General features: G+C 43.8%; 2 protein-coding genes across 8 annotated transcripts in view; both read left to right on the plus strand.

Annotated features, from left to right (window-relative positions):
• Positions 1 to 1,894: 1,894 nt before the first annotated feature.
• Positions 1,895 to 11,567, plus strand: CLDN12 (claudin 12). Of its 5 annotated transcripts, XM_075048904.1 has the most exons (4): positions 1,895 to 2,029; positions 4,702 to 4,768; positions 6,693 to 6,745; positions 7,520 to 11,567. In XM_075048904.1, the coding sequence occupies exon 4, from the start codon at positions 7,542 to 7,544 to the stop codon at positions 8,277 to 8,279; it is 738 nt and encodes a 245-aa protein (XP_074905005.1). In that variant the 5' UTR covers positions 1,895 to 2,029; positions 4,702 to 4,768; positions 6,693 to 6,745; positions 7,520 to 7,541; the 3' UTR covers positions 8,280 to 11,567. The 5 variants fall into 5 exon arrangements, with proteins under 5 accessions (XP_074905005.1, XP_074904999.1, XP_074905032.1 ...); XM_075048898.1 differs by lacking the exon at positions 6,693 to 6,745; XM_075048931.1 differs by lacking the exons at positions 1,895 to 2,029; positions 6,693 to 6,745 and adding an exon at positions 2,071 to 2,573.
• A 13,547-nt stretch (positions 11,568 to 25,114) lies between these two features.
• The window catches only part of PTTG1IP2 (PTTG1IP family member 2), a 32,301-nt gene continuing 29,722 nt past the window's right edge, over positions 25,115 to 27,693 (plus strand). For all 3 annotated transcript variants that reach the window (XM_075048961.1, XM_075048944.1, XM_075048952.1), the window contains exon 1: positions 25,115 to 25,246. In XM_075048961.1, coding sequence (XP_074905062.1) covers positions 25,132 to 25,246 — 115 coding nt within the window. In that variant the 5' untranslated portion in view covers positions 25,115 to 25,131. The remainder of the gene's footprint in view (positions 25,247 to 27,693) is intronic.

Here is a 27,693-nt window from a genome sequence, read left to right on the forward strand (position 1 = left end):
AATATGAGCCAGCAGCGTGCCCAGGTGGCCAAGAAGGCCAACGGCATCCTGGCCTGTATCAGAAATAGTGTGGCCAGCAGGAGCAGGGAGGTGAGTGTTCCCCTGTACTGGGCACTGGTGAGGCCGCACCTCGAGTCCTGTGTTCAGTTTTGGGCCCCTCACTGCAGGAAAGACATGGAGGTGCTGGAGCGTGTCCAGAGAAGGGCAACCAAGTTGGTGAGGGGCCTGGAGCACAAGTCCTCTGAGGAGCGGCTGAGGGAACTCGGGTGGTTTAGTCTGGAGAAGAGGAGGCTGAGGGGAGACGTTGTCACTCTACAACTACCTGAAAGGGGGTTGTAGTGGGGTGGGTGTGGGTCTCTTCTGTCAGGTGGCTGGAGATAGGACAAGAGGAAATGGCCTCACGTTGCAGGAGGGGAGGTTTAGGTTGGATATTAGGAAAAATTTCTTTACTGAAAGGATTGTCAGGTATTGGAACAGGCTGCCCAGGGAAGTGGTTGAGTCACCATCCCTGGAGGCATTCAAAAAGCGAGTAGATGGGATACTTCAGGACATGGTTTAGTGGGCATGGTTGATGGTTGGACTCGATGATCTTGAAGGTCTTTTCCAACCTAAATGATTCTATGATTGCAAAGCAAAATAAGGCTGAATACATCAACGGCTTCTCAGCTTGATCTTGTTTTGTTTTGTAAGTATACTTACCAAACCCTGCTTCTCTAAATTTTGTTAAAGCAGTCACTGGGAAGAAATGTGATTTCTCATAATGCAGTTCTTTTGTCATCAGTATTGGTTCTCATTTTGGTTTTCTTCTTATTTTATAGTGTTTGGGGCTAACGTTTTTACCAAAGCTAAATATGGGCTGCCAACAGTTTTTGAGACTCCATTTATCTCATTGTTGAAAATAACATTTTTTTGTTGTTGTTAGACTTCTTGAACACTGGTCTTAATTTCACATGGGGGGGGTGGGGAGGAGTTTGAAACAAGACCCAGCTTGCCTTTATTTCAGCTGTGTATGGAGAGTTACAGAAACTTCAGCAATGAACAGATAATGCGTCAAGTGCAACACTGAGCCAGTCTTAAGAACTGTAGCTTGCAGGACTAGCGCTGGCCTTTGCACTTCTTGTGGGGTTGACCCAGGCCAGCAGCTAAGCACCAGGACAGGGAAGAACCCAAGGAGAAAACGCCAGGTAACTTGCAGGTTAAGGTTTAATAGGTGGAGGAAAAGAAGGAGGAAAAACAGACAGACAGATGCAAAAGCAATCACTCGCCACCAACCGGACCAATACCCAACTGCTCTCGCAGTGAACGGCTGCTTTGGGAAGACCAAACGCCCGGTTTTTACTGCTGACCTGACGGGGCCTGGGGCCCGATTCTGGACCGATTCGGCCAGCTGTCCCCGGGCAGCAGCAGGGGCCGCGGCCGGGGCCGCAGGGCCTGTGCCAAGCGCAGCTGCACCTGCACGCAGCAGTATGGAGCGCGGGGAAACGGACCCTGCCGAGGCCCGCCAGAGCGAGCGGCTGCGTGGGTCCTTCGGGGCCCGCAGCTACGCGGCTCCCCAGACCCGCCGAGGGTTATAACGGGTGAGCTTTGCTCGCGGCCTCACGAAGCGCCGGCGGCAGTAACGGCGCCAGCGCCTCCGACTGCGCTGACGCGTTGGAGGCCCGTCTTTTAAAGCGCCGGGTGTTGCGGCCGGGGGGCCGCGCGCCAATCGCAGTCCCCCCTGAACACGGGCGGGACCGAGCGGCCGCCTCGCCCCCGCGGCGAGGGCGCCGAGGCCGCGCTCCGGCAGCGGCCGCCCGGCCCCGCGCCGCCCGGCCGGGGCCCGCCGCGGGGGCCGCTGGGAGTTGTAGTGCGCGCCGGGGCTCGGCGCCGACACTGCGGCGGCGCTGGACTACAGCCCCACAACCCTCCGGGCGGGCGTCCCGCGGCCTCCCCAGCGCCGGGGAGGAGAGAAGCGGCTCCGGCGGACGGAGGTCGGGGAGCGCGGCGGCGATGGTGCCTCTCCTGCCTGCCCCCGCGCCCTGACGGGAAGGTGGGCGGCGAGAGCGGCTGTGGGGGCGGACGCGGTCCCGGTCCCGGTCCCGGCTCCGGCTCCGGCTCCGTCCCGGCGGCGCCCGAGGGGACCCGCCCGCGGCCGCCTGGCCGTGAGGGGCTGCCGCCGAGGCGGCTCCGAGCGGGGGCCGCGCGGGTGATTTCTGCGGGCCTTGCCGGTTTAGCCCCGCTCCCCCGCAAGTCTGGCTTCGCGGCGCGGCGGGTTCGGTGCGGTTCGGTTGGGAGCGCAGCCGCGGTGAGCGGGTGCGGGCGGTGCTGGGCGGGCGGCGGGGCCCGCACGGCGGCTGCCCGGCTCCGCGGGGGAGCGCTTGTTCGCCGCCGCCGCCGTGCGCCTCCTGGTTTTTCCACACCGGTCGGTAAGACGGTGGCCCGCGCCTGGGTTTGATTTTAATAGGGAGTTTTGTGGAACTTGGACCTGAGGGATTGATTTCTAGAAGAAAAAAAATGACTGGTGGGACTGATTCTGTATCAGTTACTTCCACTTATCTTGAAACGGGATAGCTGTTGATCTCCAGTTTCCGGTGGTCAGTTATCCAAAACTCGTGATTTTTTAAGTGGCAATACTGTTGTGGATCGTTAGGGAGTGCATTTGTTTATAAATTGTACTTAAGGTGACCTCCCTCCTGCAGGGCTTTACAGAACAGCCGTGGTTCCCAGACCGCGGTCTTCTCAAGGCCATGCAAGGGAACAGAGCTGGCTTTACTCATCGCTGAATTACGTCTCTAGTAAATGTCTCTTTTTCTTTTTTTTCCTTCATTTTTTTAGCTTGTGGGCAGTTAATGGTTTACCAGTTTTTAATCAGCTTCAGCCAGCATCTCTTGTTACAGCACTGTGGATCTTAGAATAGGAACTGTGGTAAATTCTGTCCCTGAAGTGGTATTAGGACTGGTAACTTCTGTGGGTCAGATACAAGACCCTTGAGTATGACAGCTGTAAAATCCTTTGGATGTAAGAAGCTCGGGTCTAGAATCTAAGATGAGACATGGTTTCACCTATCCTGGCCAAAGTGTGCTTTTTTTCCCTTGGACAGCTAGTTCAGAAGTGGCTGAGATCTCTAGTTGTTCAACACCACCAGTGATAGAGAATAAAATGAGATGGACTAAATGGATAGAGGAAGAGGAAAGAAACTCCATGTCTGCAGAAATGGAGGGCTTTCTGAGTTGGATATTGTAGAATATTCCATACCTGCTCTGTATCTGTTTATTATAACAGCTGGTGGCCACAGGTTTTCATCATTTAATGGGAGGGACTCCTGGGCTGGGCACAGCTCCCTTTATGACAGGTTTGTTTGCCAGTACTAATTTTCTACTTAACGATGGTTGTTACTGAGCACTGGCTGGTATTTTGGGGTGTGAACCTGCAGAGGGAGATCTGTATGTTTATCTTGGCTTCAGTTGCTGCTAAATGCACAAAAAGCTTGAAAATTGCTCAGAAATATTAGCGAATAAGAACAGCTGCTCCAAGCTGTGCAATAATACTTTTTTTTTTGAGATCCAAACTAAAAAAAAAAAAAAACCAAAACCAACTGCTCCTTCTCCAAATGCAATTGAAGGTATTGATGCTGACCTCTGCAGCCCTGCATAGTTAGTTTGCCCAAATTGTCACATTTACTCATAGCGGCCTTGGTTGATTAACCTGGCAGTGGAAAGCCAGTGGGATGCTTGATTTCATTGTGTCTGCATTTCCGTGTCATGTATGCAATAGTATTCATATTGGAGGACTCCAGACTTGGAAATTAATTTTCTCATTTAGTGAAAAACTTGGGTTGCGTGAGTGCGTGCTGTAAGGTCTCTCTCTTGCCTAGATGGTTTGATAGAAGAATTTCTTTGATGTTGCACCCCAGGAGACTACACATATATAAATGTTACAATATTTCAGGTTTTGATATAGGTCACTTAGAATAAACTCTATGTCCTTGTATGTGTTAGTACAGCAAACTCACCTTTAGCTCTTACAATCACATAATGATATGCTTGTAGGTCTGACTGTCCAGTAGAAAAGCGATTTTCCTATTATGACCTGCAGAGTTGCTCTTGGGACCCAGTGGTGTGGATCCCAGATATGGGTGTAAAGAGAATCCACAAGAGGATCCTTTCTCTTCCTCTGGAAAAGCTGGACAGCCATTGAAAATGCATCACCAGTACTTTCTGCCTTTCTCCCTTTTCCTTCAAACCTTTGTGTAGAAACCAGGAAGGAATAGAGAACAAGTATATAAACAGTTTAGAGTCTCTATTGTTTTCTGACATCAAAAACAAAATCATTGCACCCTTTCGTCCCAGCTGTATAAGCGCAGCCTGGAACCTAACATCTGAAGTAATAATTTTATATGGCTTTATATAGATTTTTTTTTTTTGCTAGAAAGACAAAATTCAGGATGTGAACGTCTCCATGTCTTGGAACACCTATAAGAAGGGAGTTTTTTGTCTCTTGCATGAAGACAGAGATGAGTAGATAGAGGGAAAAATCCTGGGGGAAGAAAAAAAGCAGTTTGAGTTTTGTTTTTTAAATAAGAGGAAATTGTAGAAGGGTGATGGAGTTGGCCTGATGTAAACATATCTGAGATTCCTTATTTCTAAATTACAATGTAAACACTGTTCCTGGAATTGCATGAAACAAATGTGATGTTGACTCTTTCCTTGTTCTGTTTCCTAGATCCAGTAACACCTTTTTTCCTACTCTAAAAGCTGCTACAGTTTCTCTTGATTTGAACACACTGCTGGTGAGTACAATGGACCCATCTTAATTAAGACAACATCTATTTTGTTGCTGTCTTAATCAGGGATTTGTAACTGAAGCTGTAATTACAGCTATAAAGCTAGCAGTATTTGCAAGATGGGACAAGTTTCCCCTGATAGGGGGGATCATGGATATCTTACCTATAAATTCACTTTTCCTTGTCACCCTCTAATGGCAAAATAAGCTATTTTCTTTGTCTTTCCCTTCCTACCCCAAGAGAACAACTAAGGACCCTTTTCCCTTTTCCCTTTTCCCTTTTCCCTTTTCCCTTTTCCCTTTTCCCTTTTCCCTTTTCCCTTTTCCCTTTTCCCTTTTCCCTTTTCCCTTTTCCCTTTTCCCTTTTCCCTTTTCCCTTTTCCCTTTTCCCTTTTCCCTTTTCCCTTTTCCCTTTTCCCTTTTCCCTTTTCCCTTTTCCCTTTTCCCTTTTCCCTTTTCCCTTTCAAAAAAACATCCAAAACTCAAATACCAACAACAATGGAAAAAAAACCCCAAACAACCCCAAACCGAACAAACAACCCTCCAAAAAATAACAAAGAAACCCCACCCTTGGTGCTTCTGCCAGGAATGGCTAGCAAAAACAAGCTATGCAGGGTGGCCTAAACATACCTGGCAGCTAGGATGAACTAGAGACTAAAGTCTTCTGTCTATGTAACTGATACAGCAGAGGTAATAGAAAAATACAAATTCCCCCATGCTGTCTTAAGTCCTGGCTGCGTAGTCCTTGCCATAACTATATTTTGATAATGTAGAAGGAAAGAAAATACCTCCCCATGAATTTGCAGAGGCAGTGGGTTTCTGAAAACCATCCGTCTTGTGCTTATTCCAGCTGCTCCTGGTAGACCTCTGTCTCAGAGTATGCTCTGCCTGCATGGAAGTTTTATCCAGGCAAAGGCAAGCTCTTTATGGAAGAGCAGAAGTATCAAGCTTGAGGAGAACAAAATTTGATGCTATATTAGATTTACCTCTCAAGCTCATTTGTTATAGTTCCATTTCCTTGCAGGTTGGTTGCATTGACCGTACTGATGCTGAGGTTAAGCGTAATATTAAATCAATTATGATGGAAATAAGTCTCGGGTCCCCCTACCTGGGAGGTATCCTGTCAATGATCTACTATCTGAAAAGGTTACTGCCATGAGAACAGTAGCTTGCCCACGCTCATCTATTCTTAACAAAAATATAATGCCATCTTTTCGATGAATGAGGTGCATTTTTAGCTTAAATGTGGTTGTCATTATTTCTTCTCAGCAGTGCTTCTTTAAAAGAGTATGATCAACAGTTAATTGTTTCCCACATACCATTGCAATCCTTCAGGGTTAGATGGTGTAAAAAGTAAATAGATGCCTAATGCTTTCTTACGAAACAAATTGGGCTTTCTTTGTTTGTCCATAAATCAATAAAATGCTGACTGGCTGTATAGCCTGATAATGCTTGTAGTCTGCTTCCAGTATACATGGAAATTGCTTATCTGAAAAGTTCCCTGGGCATATGGTGTTTGCAGATGTGGAAGGATAGTAAGGGATCAAATCCCATTTCCTCTTTGGTTGCAACCATGTCTGTAACCTTACTGAGATACAGATATTCAGTTATTTGTATATGCATTAGGTAGAACTTCTGGTACCTAAAGAATTGTTTTGTGACTTCAGACAAATCAGCGCAATGCAGTATAATGATTTGGAAGAAATTTCAGTAGGAGTTTATGACTTAGTAGCTCTCAGATTTTTCACAGTTTCTGCTCATTTTTAGGTACTATAATTTTTAGTGTCCTGCTTCAAGTGTGCTCTGGTGTGGATGCTTAGTGCCTATTATGTATTAAGCCTCTTTAAAGTATCTCAAGCACCCAGAGACGGGATTACTCAAATTAAGTCTCTTTTTTTTTTTTTTTTTTTTAATCAATTTCTTTATAAAAGACCCATCATTGAGACTGTTTCCTAGGATCTCTGCCGGCAAGAGGCTCTACTAGGTACGAAGACAGTGGTTATACTGAAAAGGAAGCAGTATTCTTTAACACTTCATCTGAAGAGGAAAATGTGAAAGCTGAAAAGCCGTCTGCTTTCTGGAATTGTTCATGTGCTTGGACAGCTGGTTTTGAAGGGCAGAAGTAGTGTGGAAGAATTGTTAATTGCTTTTGAAAAAATCATAGTAAATTACTCAACAGAGCCTTCTCTACTAGCTTGCGGCTCTCACCAACAATTTGGCCTATGTGAAATGTGTATAACTGCCTACATATGCATTCCTTGTCCCGTCTAGTGATGATGGTTTTAAGCAATTCCCTTTTACTCACACAGCAGTGTGGTAGGACTGACCGCGCACTCTGATGTTACATCTGGGCTAAAGAGAGGGAGCTGCCAGTTGAGGTAGAGGTGAACTTCTTAAATCACACTTACTCAATGATTCACCTTCTCGACCCAGACTCTAACAGTCCATGCAGTGACACAAGCTGAAAGGCTGTGTAGAATCCAATGTTAAAGTGCTCCTTTTTGATTTTGAACACAGTGAATTTAGTAGTCTGTCAGCTAAGCAATCATAACAGTCTGTGAAATAATCTGAGGTTTCATTAAAGCGTGAACTTGGTGGTGTTACCTCCACATAAGAGTCTAAGGCAAAGATGGTGCCAGAGAGTTACTGCCTACCACACAAGTTTATTAACCTGACAGAAGTCAACTGTAGTCAGTCCTGTGTCCATAAACTTGCACCTATCGATTTTTAATTTATTTTTTTTTCTTTTTAATTGCAGGAAACAACTTCTGTGGGTAAGCATGGGCTGCCGGGATGTTCATGCAGCAACTGTACTGGCCTTCCTCAGTGGAACAGCCTCAGTAGCTGGACTCCTTGCAGCAGTTCTGCTTCCAAACTGGAGGCAAATGAGACTGTACACATTCAACAAGAATGAGAGGAATGTGACCGTTTACACTGGACTCTGGATTAAGTGCGCTCGCTTTGATGGGAGCAGAGACTGTGTGATATATGACCCACAGTGGTACACCGCTGTCGATCAACTGGATTTGCGTGTTCTTCAGTTTGCCCTTCCACTGAGTATGTTTACTGCTGTCTCAGCTCTGTTTCTCTGCTTGATTGGCATGTGTAACACAGCCTTTGTATCCAGTGTGCCAAACATCAAATTGGCCAAATGCCTTGTAAACAGTGCGGGCTGCCATCTCGTGGCTGGCCTCTTGTTCCTCCTTGCGTGTGCCATTTGTCTCACTCCATCCATCTGGGTCATTTTTTATAACAATTATCTGAACAGAAAATACGAGCCTGTCTTTAGCTTTGACATCTCTGTGTTTATTGCCATTGCCAGCGCTGGTGGTCTGTTTTTCACTTCCATTCTGCTGTTCCTGTGGTACTGCGCATGTAAAAGCCTACCTTCTCCTTTCTGGCAGCCCCTCTATTCCCATGCCCCTAGCATGCACAGCTATGCCTCTCAGCCGTATTCTGCACGGTCTCGCCTCTCTGCCATAGAAATTGACATTCCTGTTGTGACACATGCATCTTAAGAAGACAAAGTCTTGGAAGCCAAGTTCTTGTGCTCGTTCAAACCAGGAAAATTACAGGCTTGATTCTCTCTGCTGCCTTGCACTGAGCATTATCATTTGTAAGGTCAACTTTCCCAAGGTGCAAAGCAATGGAGACCTGAGTTCAGCAAGTCTGTTGCTGTTCTCATATGTTACTTCCTGACCAAATTTTTTTCTTTTTTAACTCTGAGCTCACTACAGACAAAATTGCTGCTAATGTTGGGACAGTACACTAACAATAGTATCCGTTCATCCTTCTGCTTACTGAGATCAAAGTAGGTTTGAACCTCTTTGCTATTTGATAAGCTATTATTAGATTCTGATCCCATTGTAAGAGCTACATAGGTGGACCCTTGCACCCATGCATTATCCAAATGCAGGCAGTGGAATGGCATGCAGGGGGTTCACTGAGTTTCTTGTTCATCTAGACACACATATTTCACGATGTGATGTCTGAAAAGGGTATTTGGCAGACTAATTCAGTTCTGTAGCACTGTTCTTTATTTACTACTGCACGCACAAAAAGCTAGCTGCTTATGAACTTCTGTAATAGAATTAGTGTCAAATTACCCTTTATTTTCAAAGTAGCTATCAGAAGAAATAAAACTGGCTTAACTAATAACATTCTTCTGTACTGTAATAGCATTTTGTGAATTACTGGAGGCTAGAAACTTCTTTGTGAATTTTATTTCTAGTCTGTTTTTTAATAAGTTACCAAATTCACTAGATCTATTTTGTGATTAAAACAAAAACCACTTGTATTTAAAAATTCTGTTTAGAAGCTTGAATATTTTATTTGAAGGCCATCTTAAAGATGGATTTTTCAAGTAGCCTTTAAAGTGTTACTCAATTCTGGAGAGAAATGTCACTGCAAAATGGATTAGGAAAACCATGAAGAATTCTGAAGGCTATAAAACATTCTTTTGGAACACTGTACACAGGCTATAACAACATCTCTCTAGGAAGGGGATTATAACCCTGGGGAGAGATTTTTAAATCTAGATTGTCTTTTTTTTTTTTTTAAATGTATATACAAGTAACAATGAGCTTGTGTATTTCTCAGAGTTGACCTTTATGGTTGTTGGACTTTTCATGCTGTAGCTTATTTAATTACTGATTAAGACTTAACCTTTTCAGTCTTGTTCTTCAACACCTTTCAAGTTGAGCTATTTTAAAATCCAGTTATTTCCTATGCTGCCACCTCACAACTGGAGAAAGTTTACCATTCCTATTTTCTGTAAGATGAGGTTTTAAGTAACTTGTGAGCTTCACCTTGTAGCTCTACAAGGATGAGGAGGGATTATAAATTCCCAACCTGGGATGTCTTTAAATAATTTTTTTTCCTTCTAAAATGCAGAGCAGGTCAGCCCTAAGGATCAAAGCTTTTCAGTATGGGCTTTGAAAGTACTTGGAAATTTGATGACAGTGAGTTGAACAGTGTTACAATTAAGGCAAGAATTTGATTTGCTCAGATTTTGGCAAATTGAGATCTTGTGTTTACGATGTCATTCCAGTAAGGAAAGTTATTTTGACTGGTGGCATTCTGGAGCTTAGTGGATATTTGTATTTCATTAATCCCAGAACAAGTTTGCTTTGCTAAAAAATCAAATAGAGTTCTTCAATTCCAGTTCTGCAAACTCATCCAAGGTCCTGAAAGTCAGTTTGTTTCTTTTTCCATGCATTAGAAATAGGAACAAATGCTGTGCTGGGCAAATCTTGTTCTGTTACAATCTGTGTGGTAACAGTATATTAAGAGGAATCATTGTGTTTTAACTGGTAGACCTCGGAATTAAGTGCACTGAGTGAGGAAGCTGATCTCTGTCATAAATTCCCAGCATAGTCAGTAAACTGACAGGCCTTTCAGAGTGCCTGATTAAATTGCAGTCTAAGGAATTAACACTGTAGATGATGAAGAATACTTAAGGACATAGGTCTCTAAAGTTACATGAATTTAACACCCTCTTAGGTTTGCAAGGTATGATGTTGGATGAAGTTTTGTTTTGGTTGGTTTTTTTTCCTTTTAATCAGATCATGACTTGTATGGGATTAGAACATGTATAATGACATGCAAGCTACCTTTTTTTTTCTTCAAAACTGAACTTCGCTTTACAGTTATTCTGCTTGCCCAACCTTAGATACTGTTGTTGTTTCAGCTGCCCATATCCTTAGATGCTTTGTCAGGTCAAAGCACAGGGACCACTGGTTTGTGATTTCGCATCAGCTTGCTTCCTCATCATTCCAGTGTCTTTTCTTCTTCGTGCCTTGCACAAGTTATGAGTTGGCCAGTAAATGTTAATTTACAGTCAGTGTCTGGCATGCTTTTTGAGCCTGAATTTACAAAGCATGTTGATCATTTTGGAGGGATGATGAATACATCTCTTGGTGACTTTAAAAGGAGCGGAATCTTCAGCATCTCCAGAGCAAGAAAGGCAGCCTGGCAAACTGATGTTTTCTACAAGAGTAAATGCAGCCAGTGTTTTTTTCTGTGCACTTCAAATAGCAGATGTCTCTGACAGCTCTTTTGTATTCTGACTTTGATTTTTATGCACTAAACTTTCAATCAGTATTTGCTGCTGCCTAAACTGATAACTGGTTGCTTTGAAAATTGTGTCTTTCCAAAAGTCTGAGATGGATCTGAGTTACAAAAAGTGGGGATCCAAAAGTTAGTGGATTCCAGCGTAGATTTCAGTTAAGGTCATCTTTATGGAAAAGACTGTTGCATCGTGTTATATCACTGAAGCACGGCTGGGTTTCTTTCAACAGTGCTGTTAATGTGAGTTTCTGCTGGATCTGAAGTTAAATTACCTGAAAGTGCTGTGCTGTATTTCTCCTTTACACAAAGAGGTGGCCAACCTGTGACACTTGAGCCGAGTGCCGCTCCAGCATTTCTCTTGCTAAGGTTACCATTGTGCACAGCAGCAGGGCTGGGGATTGACAAGCCTCCCTGGATCTGAGGAGAAGAACGCGTGTATCCTGCATGTACCTCTGCCAGGGAACAGCCGCTGTGAAGCAATTAGCACCCCTGCCTCTGACCAGTTGCTCCTTCCTGGCCACTTTGCTGTGTACAGGACAGGCACTCTGGGTCTTGAACAAAGGAAGATTTTAACTTGTGGCTCATGCAGTCAAAGGTTGGGTGCTCTGGGATTACAGGAATCTGTATTTTTTTGAAGTAATTCTTGTCCAACTTCTCAAGTTGTGTTTGTTTACAGTGTTGCTTCTTTTTATGTGAAACAGAAGATATGTATTTTTAATAAAACATTCTCATACAGATGCAGTTTATTTTGATTAATTTTGTGGAAAACAGTAACTGCTGGAATATTTAAGACTTTACCTGTTTTGATATTGATTGCCAGACTGTTTCAGATGCTTTAACAGGCTTAAAATGTTGTGTATACTGCATTTTAATTCCCTAATTTTATAGGACTCCTGCTTTAAACAAATCAAAAACCCACAAAGAAACAAGACAAACCAGCCCCTAAAAACCCAAACCAATCTTTTTGCCACCTTCTGAAAGCTTGACTGTTATTTATAACTTCCCTTTATTTTTATTGTAAGCTAGCCCTAAGAAGTTCTAGGGTTCCTTTTGCCTTTAAAAGAAGGAGAGTGATTTCCTTTAATCTAGAGGATTTCCTTTCCCTGCCTGTGGCCAGGATGCAGGCTGGGGGCCAGGATCTGGTTCAGCCCCACAGCAGAGCCAAAGTGTCAGTGTGACAGGGAAAAGAGCGCAGTCCTAACTCTGCACCCAAGCCCTATCCCTTCCCTGTGTCAGTTCTGCTGCTTGCTCAGCCATTGCTTAACCAGTGCAACTTGCTAACCCAGCTGAAAAGTTCTGTGCTGGATTAGTCTTTTCCTAGACTGGTAAGATTTGCATTGTGTTCATGTCACACAAGAAAGATGGTGGTGGCATTAGCCATCCTGTCCTCCCCTCGACTGTGCCAGCTGTGCTGTCAGCTGGAGAATATGTTACTACCTTACGTGTGAAAGTCGTGCAGGCATCCCAGGGACTTGTGACAGTCCGGAACGACAGTAACGGTTAGTGATGCGTCGTTTCTGTTGTGTGCTGCTCCTGGCAACTACAGCTCAGCAGCGTTATGGTGACTCAGTAACAAGCATTTCCCCATTGTTATGGGGCAAAACACAAACCCTTTGAGCGTTAGAAATGCTGATGCCATAGTGCAAGTTCACAAAACAACCTGGATTATTTATGCAGAATATAATAAGACTTGTTGGTAATTCCTCTGTAGATTTCTAGAATTCTAAACTGGCATTCTAGTAAGTTGGGTTTTTATCTGATTGGGGTGGGGAAGTAACGTTTATATGAGAATAATTCTCATGGAGTATGCACAGTTTAAAGCAGTTGTTGCCAGTACTACAACTTGCTTGAGGGGGTGGAAAAATGATTTTATATTCTCTGCTTCTGTGGGTTCATTTCCTCCTTTGCTGTCACTTTCAGACAGGCCTTGTGTCTCCGAGAGCTGGTATAAACCTAGGGGATAGTTGGCTGTCAACATAAATACTGGGATGCAGAGAACTCTATTTCTCCCAAAACATGGGAGTCCCTCATTTTTTTCATACTAAAATTCCTAAAAAACTACCTCACATATTTGTGCTCATTGAAAACAAATCTATTGGCAGATTTTCCCCTGTTTTATTTTACAGGAATTGAGTTTGCATACGTGGTTCAGCAGGTATGTAATGTTACTTATCCCTTTGTGTATCTACTGAGCAGGCAGAGAACACACCTTAGAAGCAGCATAAGCTTTTTTGTACATTTTTTGTTCCACTGCTGCATCAGCATTCATGAAGCTGCACACACAGAGGCGTCATCAAAGGGTAAGAGGGTAGTTTCTGATTTCAAAACTGCTTTTTATCTGTGTCCCAACAGTCAGTTTGGAGTAGAAATTGTGGTGAGCTGGAAGGTATGAGTGTTTAGGGCTGTTTTGAGGAGAGAAACCAGAAAGGTGGACTTCAAGAGCAGGGTTGTCCTAGTTTCTGTTCTAACAAAGAGAAAAATGTAATTAAAGCTCTAAGTATTTGAATAAGCTTCACTTGGCACCAAAGACTGCCAGAATATGATAAGCAAACTTTGAAAACACAGTGTATGAGTACTGCCCAAGCAGTATCTGTCCTTGGGAACCACAGGTGTTGACCCAAGTGCTGAGCACCACTTCCTCGTGCTGTGCCATGCCAGAAGCTTCTGTGTCGCCACCACTGCCGAGGGTGGCATTTTAACACCAAAGCTTGGCACTCTCCAGTCTCTCTGTAGCCTCACTACCCTGTATTGCAGCACTTCCATCAGTTAGAGGGTCTGTAACCATTGATACTGCACTAGTTTTCTTCCCAAAGCCACAACATATTCATAAACATTCATTTACAAATTCACATTGGACTTTAAATAAATACTAGCAGTTATGTCAAAAATAAGTTGTTTCCTAAAAAAGGTCTTGGATGTATCGTAACTTACTGCAGACACTTTCTGATGTACTATTCAAAAGGCTTCAGCATGTGATTTTTTGATGGGCTTAAGCAGATGTAAGTATTGTCTGCTACCAGAAGATGAAATCCCATCTTCTTGCTCCTTTTGCTATTTATCTTCTTCTCTGCTTATTCAGTTTTCATCTTCCCAGGCAGCTAATCTGGTCTGCCTCCTGGTCACGAGCTCTACTGCCAACACAAAGGAGGCAGCGGGAATATGGGAGTGGAAGCGGAAGGGCAAGATGGCAGCCTTAGGTTGATTCTTCATGAAGACTTACTTGGAGACCTTGTTTTCTCACTCAATGAGCAGTTTACATAGGAAAGACTGTGTTAATATGAACATTTTTTTAATGTAGGTTGTGTTTATTAATTGTAGAAGTTGTTGAAAAATGCTGCATTTCGAGAAAAACATTGAACATTTATTAGCAAGGCAAAAAATCATGTTTCAAAACATTTCAAAGTTTGTTCGCTTTTCTTTCATTTCATCCTAATTCACTTAGAAAAAGAAGGTTTGAAAAGGAAAAAAGGTAATGAAGTGGAAAAAAGCATTGACTTTTTTTTTTTATTGAACTTGAAGATTACACTGCTTTAAACTATGTATTAAGAAATCTCAACTGATAATGATATTAGTAAGGAAAAGAGCTAATTTTTAAATAGATTAATAATGCCAGATATTAAGATATTTGCATTAGCTTATAGGTTAGATCCGAATGGTTTAATGTTATCTCCGTTTGAACACTCAGCTTCATGGATGACTATTATTGCACTGTTCTGACTCTTTAATCAAGTCAGCAACAATAAAATGATCAGGTTCTTTCTACTGCTGTGCTAAGGTATTCTATAGACAGGTTGAATTTCCTAGCAAAAGTATCACCTCAGGAAGCAGCTGACAAGGAATTTCATTCTCACAAAATAGGCTCAGTGGGAGGGCATTTTTTTTTTACAGTACAGCTGTAGATAAATCAGACTGCACAAATTTGGCTGCCTTCTATGGCCACTATTCTACTTGATTCAATTATAGACCTCCCAGAGAAGGCCTTGAGAATACAAGCCCAGTCATCAAAAGAAATATTCACCTTTCTGTCCTTTCTTAGGCTTGTGGTGCAGACATCTTCAGATCTGACTTGCCATCTGCAACTCTGACCAAATGCTGTTGACCTCCGCAACTGTAGAGGTGAGGATGTTTCCCTTGCAAATAATTCGGAGAGTCAGCCTAACAACTGGAAAGAGCTGGCTCTGTAAGGTTGGTGGCACACAGGCAGCCACAACACATGAGGTTTCTGGCATTGCAGGTTAGCAAATACCGAGGTGCTGGTGGGGTTTTCAGCAGTTCTTTTGTCAACTGCCGCTGGGTTACAGAGTTCATCATTCATTATGGTACATCGGTTCCTGTTAGTTTGCATGTACACTTTCAAACGCCATGTGGCTGCACCTTAATTAGCCAAGGAGTTATGAGAACCTTGAGAATAACTAATCTGAGCAGCTGATGCCTGTCTGCCTCACTTGAGAAGTCATCTGAGAGCTGTAATTCTCTCAGGCTCTCAGCACTAATCTGCTTAGAGCTCCTGTAGATCTTGCACACTGGGCAGAACAGAATTTGCTTGGACTACATTTCACTACTCATGGTAATATTGAAACACATCACAGAGACCTTTTAGTTTAAAACACAGGAAAAGAACTCAAAAAGTTCTTATTAGATAGATAACATGAAAACAACATAATTTGATGAAATATGCCTCTGAGCTGCTTGTGTATGCCTACTGAAGTACAAAAAACGCTGCAGCTTTTGATTTTGACTCTCAAGTCAGCGAAGTAAATTACTGTTTCTTGAGACAAAAGGTTGCCTTTGACAATTTCTGTCCCTATAAAATTGTCCTTTTCTTCTAAGACTCTTTCTATGCATCATAGCTGTCTTTGTTTCATGGACAGCCCCATTCCCAAAAGAATTCCAGGCTCTTCTCCCTGCTTTCCTAGCGTGGGCAAGTCAGTTCTCTGGGTCCAGATTTCCACAGCAGCCCTCCAGTAGGCATCTTTTGCAAGACAATATCTCAGGTGACACCTCCTTATTTTTGCAGGGCACCAGAGATGGCATGAGGGTCTGTAGAAGCTTCTGTATGGTCTATCATAGATAATGCAGCCTACAACTGGATTTGCTTGAATACTATTGTAAATTAGAAAACTCAAATTGATCATGCTTCCTGGGTTGGTTCTGGAGATTATTTTTTTCTCACAGCTATTTTTACAATGTTTTGCATTTCATTTTGTTATTGATAATCCCCTGCTATAGAAATTTAACACATTTCCTTTGGTTTATTTCTATTCCCAGCAGTCACATCTTTTTCCTAGCAGGAGTAAACACAAGTTCCTAATAGCTAAAAGCTACTAATTTGTTTTCCTGAGCTCTTAAATTTTCCTATATGGCTTGAAGTGATTATTGTATTTCCTGAAAATATTGTCTATGTCTAACCACGTGTATTGTGTCTTTTGCTGGATAAGTGCACAACTGTGGCTGAACATAAGAAGGAAGAACGTAGCAGAAGGCAGGACTTCCTTTTCCATTGGCACAGGCATGGAGGAAAACACCAGAAATTTCAACATCAGGTTTAAATTGAAAATCCCCATTCGGTATATGATCCAGCTGTAAACAAATGTCACCCATTGTCTAGAAAGAAATGATTGTGAATCTAAACAAGGATTTAATCAGAGTTGTTTTGAAAATGTCTGGTGTGTAAAGGCAGACATTTGTAAACTCCTGAATTGTCGACATCCCAGATACATACCACATGCAAGGAGATTTGGGCAGGATGCTGTGTCCACTGGAACACTTGTAATGCTACTGCTTTCTGAAACAGTAGCTCTCTGCTTTGCTTAATACAGGGGAGTCTATATTGTGAAACTAAGTAACATGGTAACCAATGCTAACTTCTCCTTATCTTAACTTCGTCAAAGGAGCAAAATATAAGTAATTGCTACAGTCAAGATTCCAGGTTAAGTATTCTAGGATGTGTGCTGGAATGGTACATTACTATTTTTAAATATGGGCAATTTATATTGCCTATGAAAGAAGAATAGAAGGGAATCCTTTTCTGCGATGGTGTAGAACTGGTATTGCACAAAACTCCTGGAAAGTAACCAGATACAGATACAATTTCTTAATTAGCCTGAATTAAGGCGATGGAGAGAGGAAGACAGATCAAAGCTACAGCGAGGTGTTTTGGCATTAGGATTCTTGAATTACTTCTGTTGAATCAAGGAACAAATTATATTAGCACTTTATATTGAAAATAATCAGAACAGAGATATATGAAATATCAGTACTACAGTCTTTTCACAGCTGTATAGCATTCTGAAGCAAATCCGAGTCTGCAGCAGGGACCAGAAAAGCTGAAGCTCTGACAATCCAGGAAATACACAGTATTAAGAAAAATATCCAATGTCCAACTGAAACAGTATGTTAACTCATATGATTATGAAATGCCAAGAGAAAATCTGGTCCTCTCACAGTTTAGAAAATGGACCAAATAAGAGCAGCTGTGTGGGTAAATACTTCTCCCATACTTTGGCATTAAGTTGTTAGCTGATCTTTATCAGTTTTAACAAAAGAAATCTTTCAGAAGTTAGACAAGGCCTGGGAAATAGCAGCCAAGGGATATTTTCTGTCTGTTCGTTAAGCCAATAGCTTAAATCAAGTGGTGTTATTCACTGCTGGAACGCAACAGGACCCTTCTTTTGTTGGGCTGTTCCATTTTGCTACTCTCCTATTTACCCTACCCCAGCTGACTGTAGCACTACAACGTCTCTCTTGCCCCAGCTATGACCGAAGAAATTTAATAAGGCAAAGCCAATGCTAAATACAAAACATGCAATTAAGTCTCATTACATTAATTCATTCTGGGGGAAAAAAGCAGATCCTTAGAAACAGATTTCTCTAGAGAGCAACAGCAATTTTAAACAGGAGAAAGCAAAACAACGTGATCCATGTGGCATTATAGCCATATTCACAGGGAAAGCCTGTGCCTGGTTAAACCACAAGACAGAAGACAACCCACAGGAAATCACAAGTTGCCTACCTTATTTCACAGCTGGATGAATGCTGTTCAGCATGGTTTTCAATTACTGAGGTGCTGTGGAAAGAGCTGGATGAAAGTCAAGTCATCCTTTAGTTATAATTGTGGTGTAGCTGGGTCTTAGTGGTGTCCCTGTGTGCTGTATTGGCTTTGTGTGGCAAGGTTTTGGTAGCAGCGGGGGGTTACAGGGGTGGCTTCTGTAAGAAGCTGCTGGAAGCTTCCCCTGTGTTCGAGAAAGAGCCAATGCCAGCAGGCTGTAAGACGGACCTGCCGCTGGCCAAGGCCGAGTCAATCAGTGACAGTGGTAATGCCTCTGTGATAACATTTTTAAGAAGAAAAAAAGTTAGGAGAGAGGGAAACGGCAGCCGGAGAGAGGAGTGAGAACATGTAAGAGAAACAGCTCTGCAGACCCCAAGGCCAGTAAAGAAGGAGGGGGAGGAGATGCTCCAGGCACCAGAGCAGAGATTCCCCTGCAGCCCGTGGTGAAGACCCTGGTGAGGCAGGCTGTCCCCCTGCAGTCCATGGAGGTCCACGGTGGAGCAGATCTCCACCTGCAGCCCGGGGAGGACCCCACGCCAGAGCAGGTGGGTTCCCGAAGGAGGCTGTGACCCCGTGGGAACCCTGTGCTGGAGCAGGCTTCTGGCAGGACCTGCGGATCTGTGGAGAGAGGAGCCCACACTGGAGCAGGTTTTCTGGCAGGACTTGTGACCCCGTGGGGGACCCACACTGGAGCAGTGTGCTCCTGAAGGACTGCACGCTGTGGAAAGGACCCATGCTGGAGCAGTTTGTGAAGAACTGCAGCCCGTGGGAAGGACCCACGTTGGAGAAGTTTGGGGGGGACTGTCTCCCGTGGGAGGAATCCCATGCTGGAGCAGGGCAAGAGTGTGATGAGTCCTCCCCTGGAGGACGATGAAGCAGCAGAAAATAACGTGTGATGAACTGACCGTAAACCCCATTCCCCGTCCCCCTGTGCTGCTGGGGGGGGTGCTGGTAGAGAATCCAGGAGTGAAGTTGTGCCCGGGAAGAAAGGAGGGGTGGAGGGAAGGTGTTTTGAGATTTGGTTTTATTTCTCATTACCCTACTCTGGTTGATTTGTAATAAATTGAGTTAATTTTCCCCAAGCTGAGTCTGTTTTGCTCATGATGGTAATTGGTGAGTGATCTCTCCCTGTCCTTATCTCAACCCATGAGCTTTTGTTATATTTTCTCTCCCCTGTCCAGCTGAGGAGGGGGAGTGATAGAACGGCTTTGGTGGGCACCTGGCATCCAGCCAGGGTCAACCCACCACAGTGCACACTCAGTGCGCTAAACTCATTAACTCCCTGAGTGGTCCAGGAACTCCTCAGCTAGTCCCTGCACAGAAAAGACACTCAAGTGAGCAAAGACAAGGTGACAGACCCAGCTCCTCACCACCTCCAGAACAAAGGATCTGACTGACTCTTGCAGGAGATCTTCAGGTGGAGATTTCAGACAGTCCTGAGGATTCCTCCCAGGCAGCTCCTGCTGTGCCAGGACAAACTTCTACACCGAAATGTGTCATTTAACATCCTGGGTGGAGAATCTGGCCCTTCCAGAGACTCCTGGTGGCTCCTGCTGCAGAACTGACCAGATAGCACACAGATAAGATGCTTGTGAACAGTCCGTTGAAACTCTTCCTGTAGATGCAGAAATGGTCACACAGAACAGTCTTTTTGTACATAATACAGTAAGATGTTTTACTTTAAAATAATGTATAGCATTGGATAATGCATACGCTGAAGTAGTCGCACAGAATCAGGGGCCAGTTGGGATGCGAGAACTGAGCAGAGAAGTGGTTAGGGAAGTCTCATCTGATCCAGTGACTCCTGTCGCTACCCAGAGTGCAACCAACCGGCCTGTTTGGGAGATTTGAACAATACCCTATGCCAAGGTCCCAATCAATCCTTTTTTGTGCACCAGTGCTCAGCCAAAAAACAAATCAGCCCTTCCATCCAAGAAATGCTGCATTTAACAATTAGTCTTTGTCTAGATAAGTTCAATGGTTTTCAAAATAAATTAGTTAACTCTGCTAGAATTGATCAGTTCAGTACATGCTATATTAGAAAATTCACTGCTCTCCCTTGTTTGAAATATTAGAGAGGACTAAATGTTAACAGCTGTTTATGCATTGCCACATCCTACCAAAATAGAATTTTTGAAGCACGTGTCTTGTCATTTTAGTCACAGTAGTATTACAATAAATCTAACAATAGAAAATAATTCAATTTGACTGCGATTCAGTACTATTAACCATTCTGCAGAACAGTGCACATAGCAGTTATATTTGCAACTATTCCTTTTAGAAAAAAAACCTCACATGTAACATGAGCTGTGCAAGTCAGAAGGCAAAAATTCTCACTGTATGCCTTTCTTTGATGAGACTAGCATTTTTATCTCTCAGTATAGCCACAAGGTAATTGAGTAATTATGTAGATACTCTTTGAACAGTACGTTTACTCCCTAAATATTAAGTGCATGGTCACCTGAGTATTGTACAGTGAAAACCAAAGAAAATCAGCTGCTACTTACTACCATCCTTAGCAGAGATATTGAACTGGTCCTTTATATTCTCTTAGGCTCCCTTTTTGCAAGCCAAAAATCACCGTGGGTGCAAATCTTATTTCCATGACAGCAAGGGCTCACATCAATTGAGAAGACTGACTTACTTTAACTGTCCCAGTAGTATTCAGCTGATCATGTCTGAATTTATTAAGACCATTTAACAGCCAATTTAATCTCTGGTTTAATCTCAGGGTTTGCCTGAAAAATAAAATTGGGCCATTGTATTTATAGCAAAATTGCAAAACCTTGAATAAAGTATATCACTTCCCCTCTATACTGCATTGTTCTAATCCCTGCAAATATCCTCTATCTGTGTATTTGCAGGACTGGAGCTGATCCGTTTATGATACTTACCACTTCTAATTATTAGGATCTCTAGGAGATCTGTTTCAGTGAAGATTATTTATGGAAGGGTGGTTATTATAAGATAGAAGGTGGATATTGACCTGAAAGATTTAATTTTCTTTATTTGACCTTGAGAAATAGCCTGAACTTGTGGCTGCACCTTTTCCTCTATAAAATGGTATTATTAACTGAATTTTAAGATTATAGTTGTAAGAGCCATTTTATTAAAATCTGAATACACTCTTAAGGATGATGATAGGAAGGTGCATGTTCTTATTCAGCAGATCTGCTCCCTGTAGGTATTAAATGACAGTTACTACCCCACTTTAACAGAGTACTAGACCTCACATGTAGCCTCACAAAGCCTTAATATGAAGCCAACACACATTTAAGCTGGTCCTGCAACTGAGAGGGGAAAAAAAAGGTCCTCTTTCTTCCCTGGGATATTAGTTGTGTCCTCACAATTCCTCCTTAGCTGTGCCAGCACAAGAATTTGGTCCCCCGCTCAGTGACCCGGATAGGGTATCACTGATCTAGCTGAAAAACAAACTTTCAGCTGCACCAGTTCATTATAGTACTGCAGAAATGTTTTTGTTCATACACCACAGTGTTTGTTGAATACGAGAACCAGCGTTCAGGGAGAGAGAAGCACAGACTACTTTTTGTGGGAACACTGATCTAAGTGCACATCAAATTGCAACCTGAAGATACTTTCATGCTTCAGCCAGCCACAGACTAAAACGACCTTTCTGAACAATGTATAGCTGGAGTAAAATGCCTTTTACCAGGGCCTATGTCCATAAGCCTAACACAGCAAAGAAGAAAGTGACATTCTAATCACTTACATGACTTATCAGCTGAATTATTTATGCATATTGTAATCAGGCAAGCTGGGTAAACTCATTCACAGTGATGAAGCAATACTGTCATTAAGGGAATCAACTGAACACACACAGACTTTGTAACTCATATGTCACCTTTGAGATTGTTGGCACTGGTAATAATGAAAAATAAACCAGCTAAAAGAAGAAGACAAGTCTCTGTCAGACCAATCTGTTCTTTGTTCAGCTATGCAGTGAATGGCTCATTCAGCTGTTCTATCACAAGGAAGGAGCTGGAGCAGAGATGAGGAAAAGGGGCCAGAGCTGCTGATGAAAATGCATGAGTAAAAACGCTGTTCAAAAGCCCAGGCAGAATCTACAGAGCTGGCAGAAAAATCCTTGTTATCATTTGAAATGAATATAGAATTATGATAGAAAAAAGCAAAATCTGTTTAAGTTCTGATATTTTCTTTTTGTTTGTAATCTTAACACATACCACTTGTTCCAAACCCAGTTTCTTGGTAGATCATTTTTTCAAGTCTTCTACACTCCATTTCCTGGGAATTTATGTCTGCTGAGGGAGTGGTCACCTAATCAAGAAAAAAAAGTGATTCTGTAGGTATAGCTATTGTGAGAGAATTACTATAGCTGTTCATAAATTATATTAATGTTTTTGTCCCCCAAGGGAATAACAAAGCTAGATCAGAGAAGATGGATGTAACCATACTTCTGAAGACCTCTCAGCAAATTCTTTTCCCCCCCCCCCTCTCCTGTAACTCTTTCCTCCAGGTAAAAGATACTTTCTGTAGAATAACGATGCTAGAAGCAACTCAAGGAAAAATCACAAGCTCTGGCTTGGAATTTAGAGCTGGTTTATGCGAAGTCATTCTTCACTGAATACATAAACCCATCCAAATCTGAGATATAAAATATTAGCTAGAGGACTTCCCCTCTGCCTCAAACATAATTCAGTACATTTAATCAAAATCATGTGGAATATAATATAAGTTTTTCAGGAAATTAATGAGAACAGCTATATAAAGTCATTTCAAGGGCACTTCTAGCCCAGCATCTCACCTAAAAAGGCAGTCAACAACAGATGCCTAAGGAAGAATGTCAGAATAAAGCAATTGTATAATGCATCTTCCTTGGAATTGCACACAGCTTCTGGCAGTGTGGGTCAGGGACTTTCTGAACCAGAGGTGATATATTGGTACTTAATAACTGTTAACAGACATATTAATGGGAAAAAAATCCAATCTTTTTGGACTAATCTAAACTTTTAGAGTCCTTAATAGACACAGACAGAGTTTCACAACTTAGCTATACTTCAACCTCTTTATTTTCTTATAAGTACTTTTGTTTTCAATCTTCTACTTGATAATTGTGTTCAATGCCCTCTAGGTCTTGTATTAGAAAAGGCAGTCATTCTGTGTTCACTTTTTCTGTGCCACTCATGACTTTATACATCTCTGTCGTATGCCTCCTTAGCTACAGTCTATTGAAATATTACTATCTATGTAAACAGTTCCTTATCTTTGGTAGTCTTTGTCACTCATCTGTGTGTCTCTACTATTCCAAGAGCATGCTCCAAGTGACTCAAGAATACGGAAACAAGAAAAAAAGAAGTGTTTCAGAGCATAAAGATTTATAGACTCAAACACATAGCAAAATCTAGTCTTCAGATGTCCCTGCTCATTGCAGGGGGATGGGCTAGATTACATTTGTAGGTCTCTTCCAACCCACATCATTCTATGATTCTATGATTCAGTCAGCTGAAGAAGGCTGAAGTCATGAGTCAGCATTGTTCTACATTGAGCTCAGGTAAAAACATCTTTGTTTCCGTATAGCCCATATACCCACACTTTGGCTCTATTTTTCTAACACTCCCTGAAGACTGAGGGGCAGGGACTCTAGTGCTGTTGGCAAAAATCCAAAGATGATGTAGGCAGAATGAAATGTAAATAACTTCTTAATGCATAGGTTGAAACTGAATTTAAGGTAAGGGCACCTTCCAATCAGCCCCTTCTAAACTGCCAAATCTCCCACAAAGCCATCCTGGTACAGTATAGCACTCTGCCAGCTTTGAAGGCCAACAGCCTTAGAACCAAGCAACAAGACTCAGGTTTGTTCCCTTTATTTTTACGCAGTGGCCTAAGTCACCAGAATTACTAGCAGTTATCCTAATTCCCTCTGAACTGCTTCCTGGAGCTACTCATCTCTTACTGTGTGGGATTTTAGGGATATTAATTTCTGCAGCAAGGTGAATCAGGTGTCTAAAGTTAGACGGGATGGCAAGGTCAAGGACTGTGAAGAACATTCATCTTATTCCTCCTTAAGACTCAAGTGCATTTGCAAAAGCATCTCAAACAGCTGAGATCTACTCTCCCTATGCCCACAAACCAATTGCAATACTCTCAATGATAACAGTGGTATGATTACACAAGACTAATAAAAGTGGTCTGAAAGCTGCCGTGTTTGAGAAGGAAGGTCACAAGCACCTGGAGTCACTGCTGACTGAAACAGTGCCGTACTTGGAGGGAGTGCTCACTCCCTACTTGACGCAGAGTCATTCAGCACTAAAAAAAACCTACACCAGCACTTTGGCTATTGATTGCCCAATATCAAACTTCCCATTCCCGAACACAATCACATAGAAACTGACAAAGTTCAACTATAGGATCATTTAATTAAAGCAAAGCTGACTGTCAAAGCATGGCAAGATATCTTACTTCACTGGCCATTAAGGTCTTGATTCGGTGCCTAAGCACAGTTGTCTAGGGCTGTTGAGATGCCCAAAGTTTCCTGTAAGTCCTTACCCTTACCCGCCTCAGTGAGTTTGGGGTCTGTTTCTTTCATTCCAGTGTCACATCTTGGCAGCCCTGTCTGGGTGTTCTGTACACCCCTGGGCACTTCAAAGGGCGCTACACGCTTCTGTAAGGCCCCGAGAGGTGGGGGTCACTGTGGGAAACCAACAGCTCATTAGTCTTTTGAAATGGGAAGGTCATGGCAAATTTTCGCATTTGTCTCCATATCTTTATTCCCTTCTCTGGCCACCCCTGGCTTGGGGATACCTTTGTTGGCTCTGGCCGCCCACTGGCCATCCTCACTTTAAAAAACAAAAGACACCAGGAAGCAGGAGACTGGGCCAGGGATCCTTGCCACCTCCCTGCCCTGGCAGCGACGGGAAGAGCCCACACAGCAAAGGTAGGAAAAAAGCGGGTCAAATCAAAAGAACAACAAGCCTTCAGGGAGGGGAAAAAAGGCTCGGTATATCACAGAACTGAGCCCACGGGTGACCGCGAGGGGCTCAGCGCGGCCGCTCACACAGGTGCGCCAGAGGGACGCTGGCACGGCAGGCACGGCCAGCGTCAGGCCACACGCACCGGCAGCTCACGGAAAGTGAAACACCCGCCCCGGGCGCCGGCGGGGGCGAGACCCCGTCCCATAAAGCCCTCTCCTGGGCAGCCGGCCCGCTGCTAGGCCCGCCGCCCGCCTCCCGCCCCCCCGCCGGGAGCCGTCGGCGCCTGCGCGGAGCCGGTTCGTGATGGCGGCGCTGCGGCTGTGGCCGCTGTGGCTGCAGGGCTTGGCGCTGGTGTGGGGCCGCGCCGGGACGGGGTGGGCGCACCTCGCCGCCACGGCTCCGCCAGCACCGGCGCAGGGTAAGGAGGGGCGGGGGGGAGCCGCGGGGCCGCGCGTAGCCGTTCCCTTCTTCCCCGCGTCAGGGGCTCGCCCGTGGGTGCGGGCTGCGCGGCCTTTCCGGGACGTTTGCGGAGGGCCGCGCTCGGCCCTGGGCAGGGCTGCGGGGGGCACGGCGGGAGGGACGGGCAGAGGCCCCCGCTCGCCCCGAGGCCCGCGGGCGCCGAGCGCCGCCCGGGAGCGCCTTTTGGGGAGTTGGCGGAGCTCGGGGCTTCGCCTGGGTCCGCGTCCCCTGCCTCGGCGCGGGCTGGTTCCGTGTGGCGGGAGGGCGGCCGCCCGTCCGGCTTCCGCCTCGGCTGCCCTCCCTCGCCGCCGCCGGGACGGGAGGGGAGCGGGACGGGAGCGGCGGCCCGCTCCCGAGAGGCTGGCTCCAGGCTCCCCACCAAAGGAGGGGGCGATGGCGCCAGGGTTTGTACTGCTGGCCGGCCTGCGGGGCCGTGGGGTTGTCCGGAGCTTTGCTGCAAGGAGACGGTGGTCGCCTATGTTTTCTCTGTCCTGGCTGATGGTGAGGAATTTGGCTTGGAAGGAGGAGCCGGCGGAGATGCTCTTGCCGTCCTGTTTGTTCTGTTGGAATCGTTCATCTCCTAACTGCTTTTGGAAAGCAGTTGGTGAAGCTCGTCCTCAAATTTGGTTGCCGTTAGCGGGTGTGACCAGAGGGGTACACGTCGGGTTAGTTTGCGTTAAATTAGGGTATCTCACGTGGGCGTTCACACATGTTTCTAGAGTCCATTTTGAGGTGTTTTGTTTCTTTTATGGAAGGGTTTATACTCGAAAAGCAAGTATCCAGCTTTGTGAGACAACTAACTTGAGGCAGAAGGGAAAGGGAGCTGTTGGTGTTTCTCGGAGAAAAGAACAAAAGGGAGACCTGCTAATAACTGCAAGTTAATCAGTGTCTTTCTAGCAGTTCAAGAAGCATAAGTGAAACCAAAGGGTTTGGTTGGAGCCAAAAACTGGGCTGAGTTGGTAGTGGAGTTGCTTATGGATTCCCTAGGAAGAACCTTTTCACATATCGTTACTGTTATGTCAGTTTAGGAATTTGCTCATGATGCAAAGTTGGTTGTTGATATGGAGAAGGGTCATGATATTATACAGAAAGGTGTGGGTGACCTTTAGGGAGTAAATATTAGAAATAAGATGAAAGTGAAAAATAAAAGGTGGATTGTTGTGTCATATGACAAGTATTATAGTTTTAAATCAAATTAGTTGGGGGGAAAAAAAGTAGGGAGGTAGACTTGTTGACTGTCAGATGCATGTATCAGATACTGAAGTGATGGGCTCATGAAGAGTGAGAAGGCAGTTTTATTATAGTTCTGCCAGATTGCAGGACCTTGTATGTCATCCTGTTAAATATTCCACAAGTTCAGCACCTGTGTTCCACAGAGTTGGACTGGTACGAAGCAGGGCTACAAAGGTTGTATTGTTCCCTGTTTGAGAAAGTACCTAGAAGAGTAGGGCTTTACTTGCTGGAGCAGGAGGAAGGTTGAAGGGGAATAAGAGTACTTGGGGAGAATACTCTTATGCCAGTAGGAGGGAACAACTGTTTAAGTTGAAGAGCAGCGTTGTCCTGAGAATAGGGGCAGAGAACACATTAAAATAAACTAGCTATGAATAAGTGTAGGTGTTGAATGGTTTCTGACTGAGCAGTCGCACTGATTTTTTCAGTGGAATAGTAAGAGGTGCCTGCCCTGCCCTCCCCCGGCCCCAAAAGTCACTGATCTTAAGGCTGTATGGCAGCCCTCAGTCCCTAATGTATGCTGGTGTAGAACCCTGTCTTCCTTAAAAAAATAAAAAAGTAAATAAATCCGCATATGCTACCTTCGTGCACAAATACCTATTGGAAAGGGGAGGGGGGAAAGCTGTTTTTAAACAAAACAGAGTTTTATTGTCAGCACTATTCTGTTTTACCTGTGTTTTGTGGAGGAACAGCCTTTGTTCTGTATCTGTGCATTTGTCCATGAGTATGTCTCCTTGAAAGTAAGGTCATACAGATAATTTGTGTATAACATAGTACAATTCCTGTATGCGTGGGCAGAATTGTAGTTGTAAAAAAACCAGCACATGAACAGTGATAGCTTTTTACTACCTTGTGAGAATATAATCTTTGTATAGTTACAGTTCACGCTGTACAAGGTGTTACCCCAAACTATTTTGGCAAAAATGACACCACTTATCAAAGTAATGCTTCCACTGCCTGGTAAACCAGGCTTGATATGTAAAAGTGATTTCTCATTTTATTACATGTTAGGTGATTAATGCTGATGTTATATGCCAATATAGGAGGAATGGTTATGCTAGATAAATAATGTTTAAGATACAGTGTGAATTATTGTTGGTAGTGGTGCTATGGCTTACTCTTTTTTTTTTTTTTTTTTTTTTTTGGTCCCCTGATAAAGATAATACAGTAGTCCCT

The sequence above is a fragment of the Buteo buteo genome, chromosome 2 (genome assembly GCF_964188355.1).
Source record: "Buteo buteo chromosome 2, bButBut1.hap1.1, whole genome shotgun sequence".
In the NCBI taxonomy this organism is placed as follows: domain Eukaryota; kingdom Metazoa; phylum Chordata; class Aves; order Accipitriformes; family Accipitridae; genus Buteo; species Buteo buteo.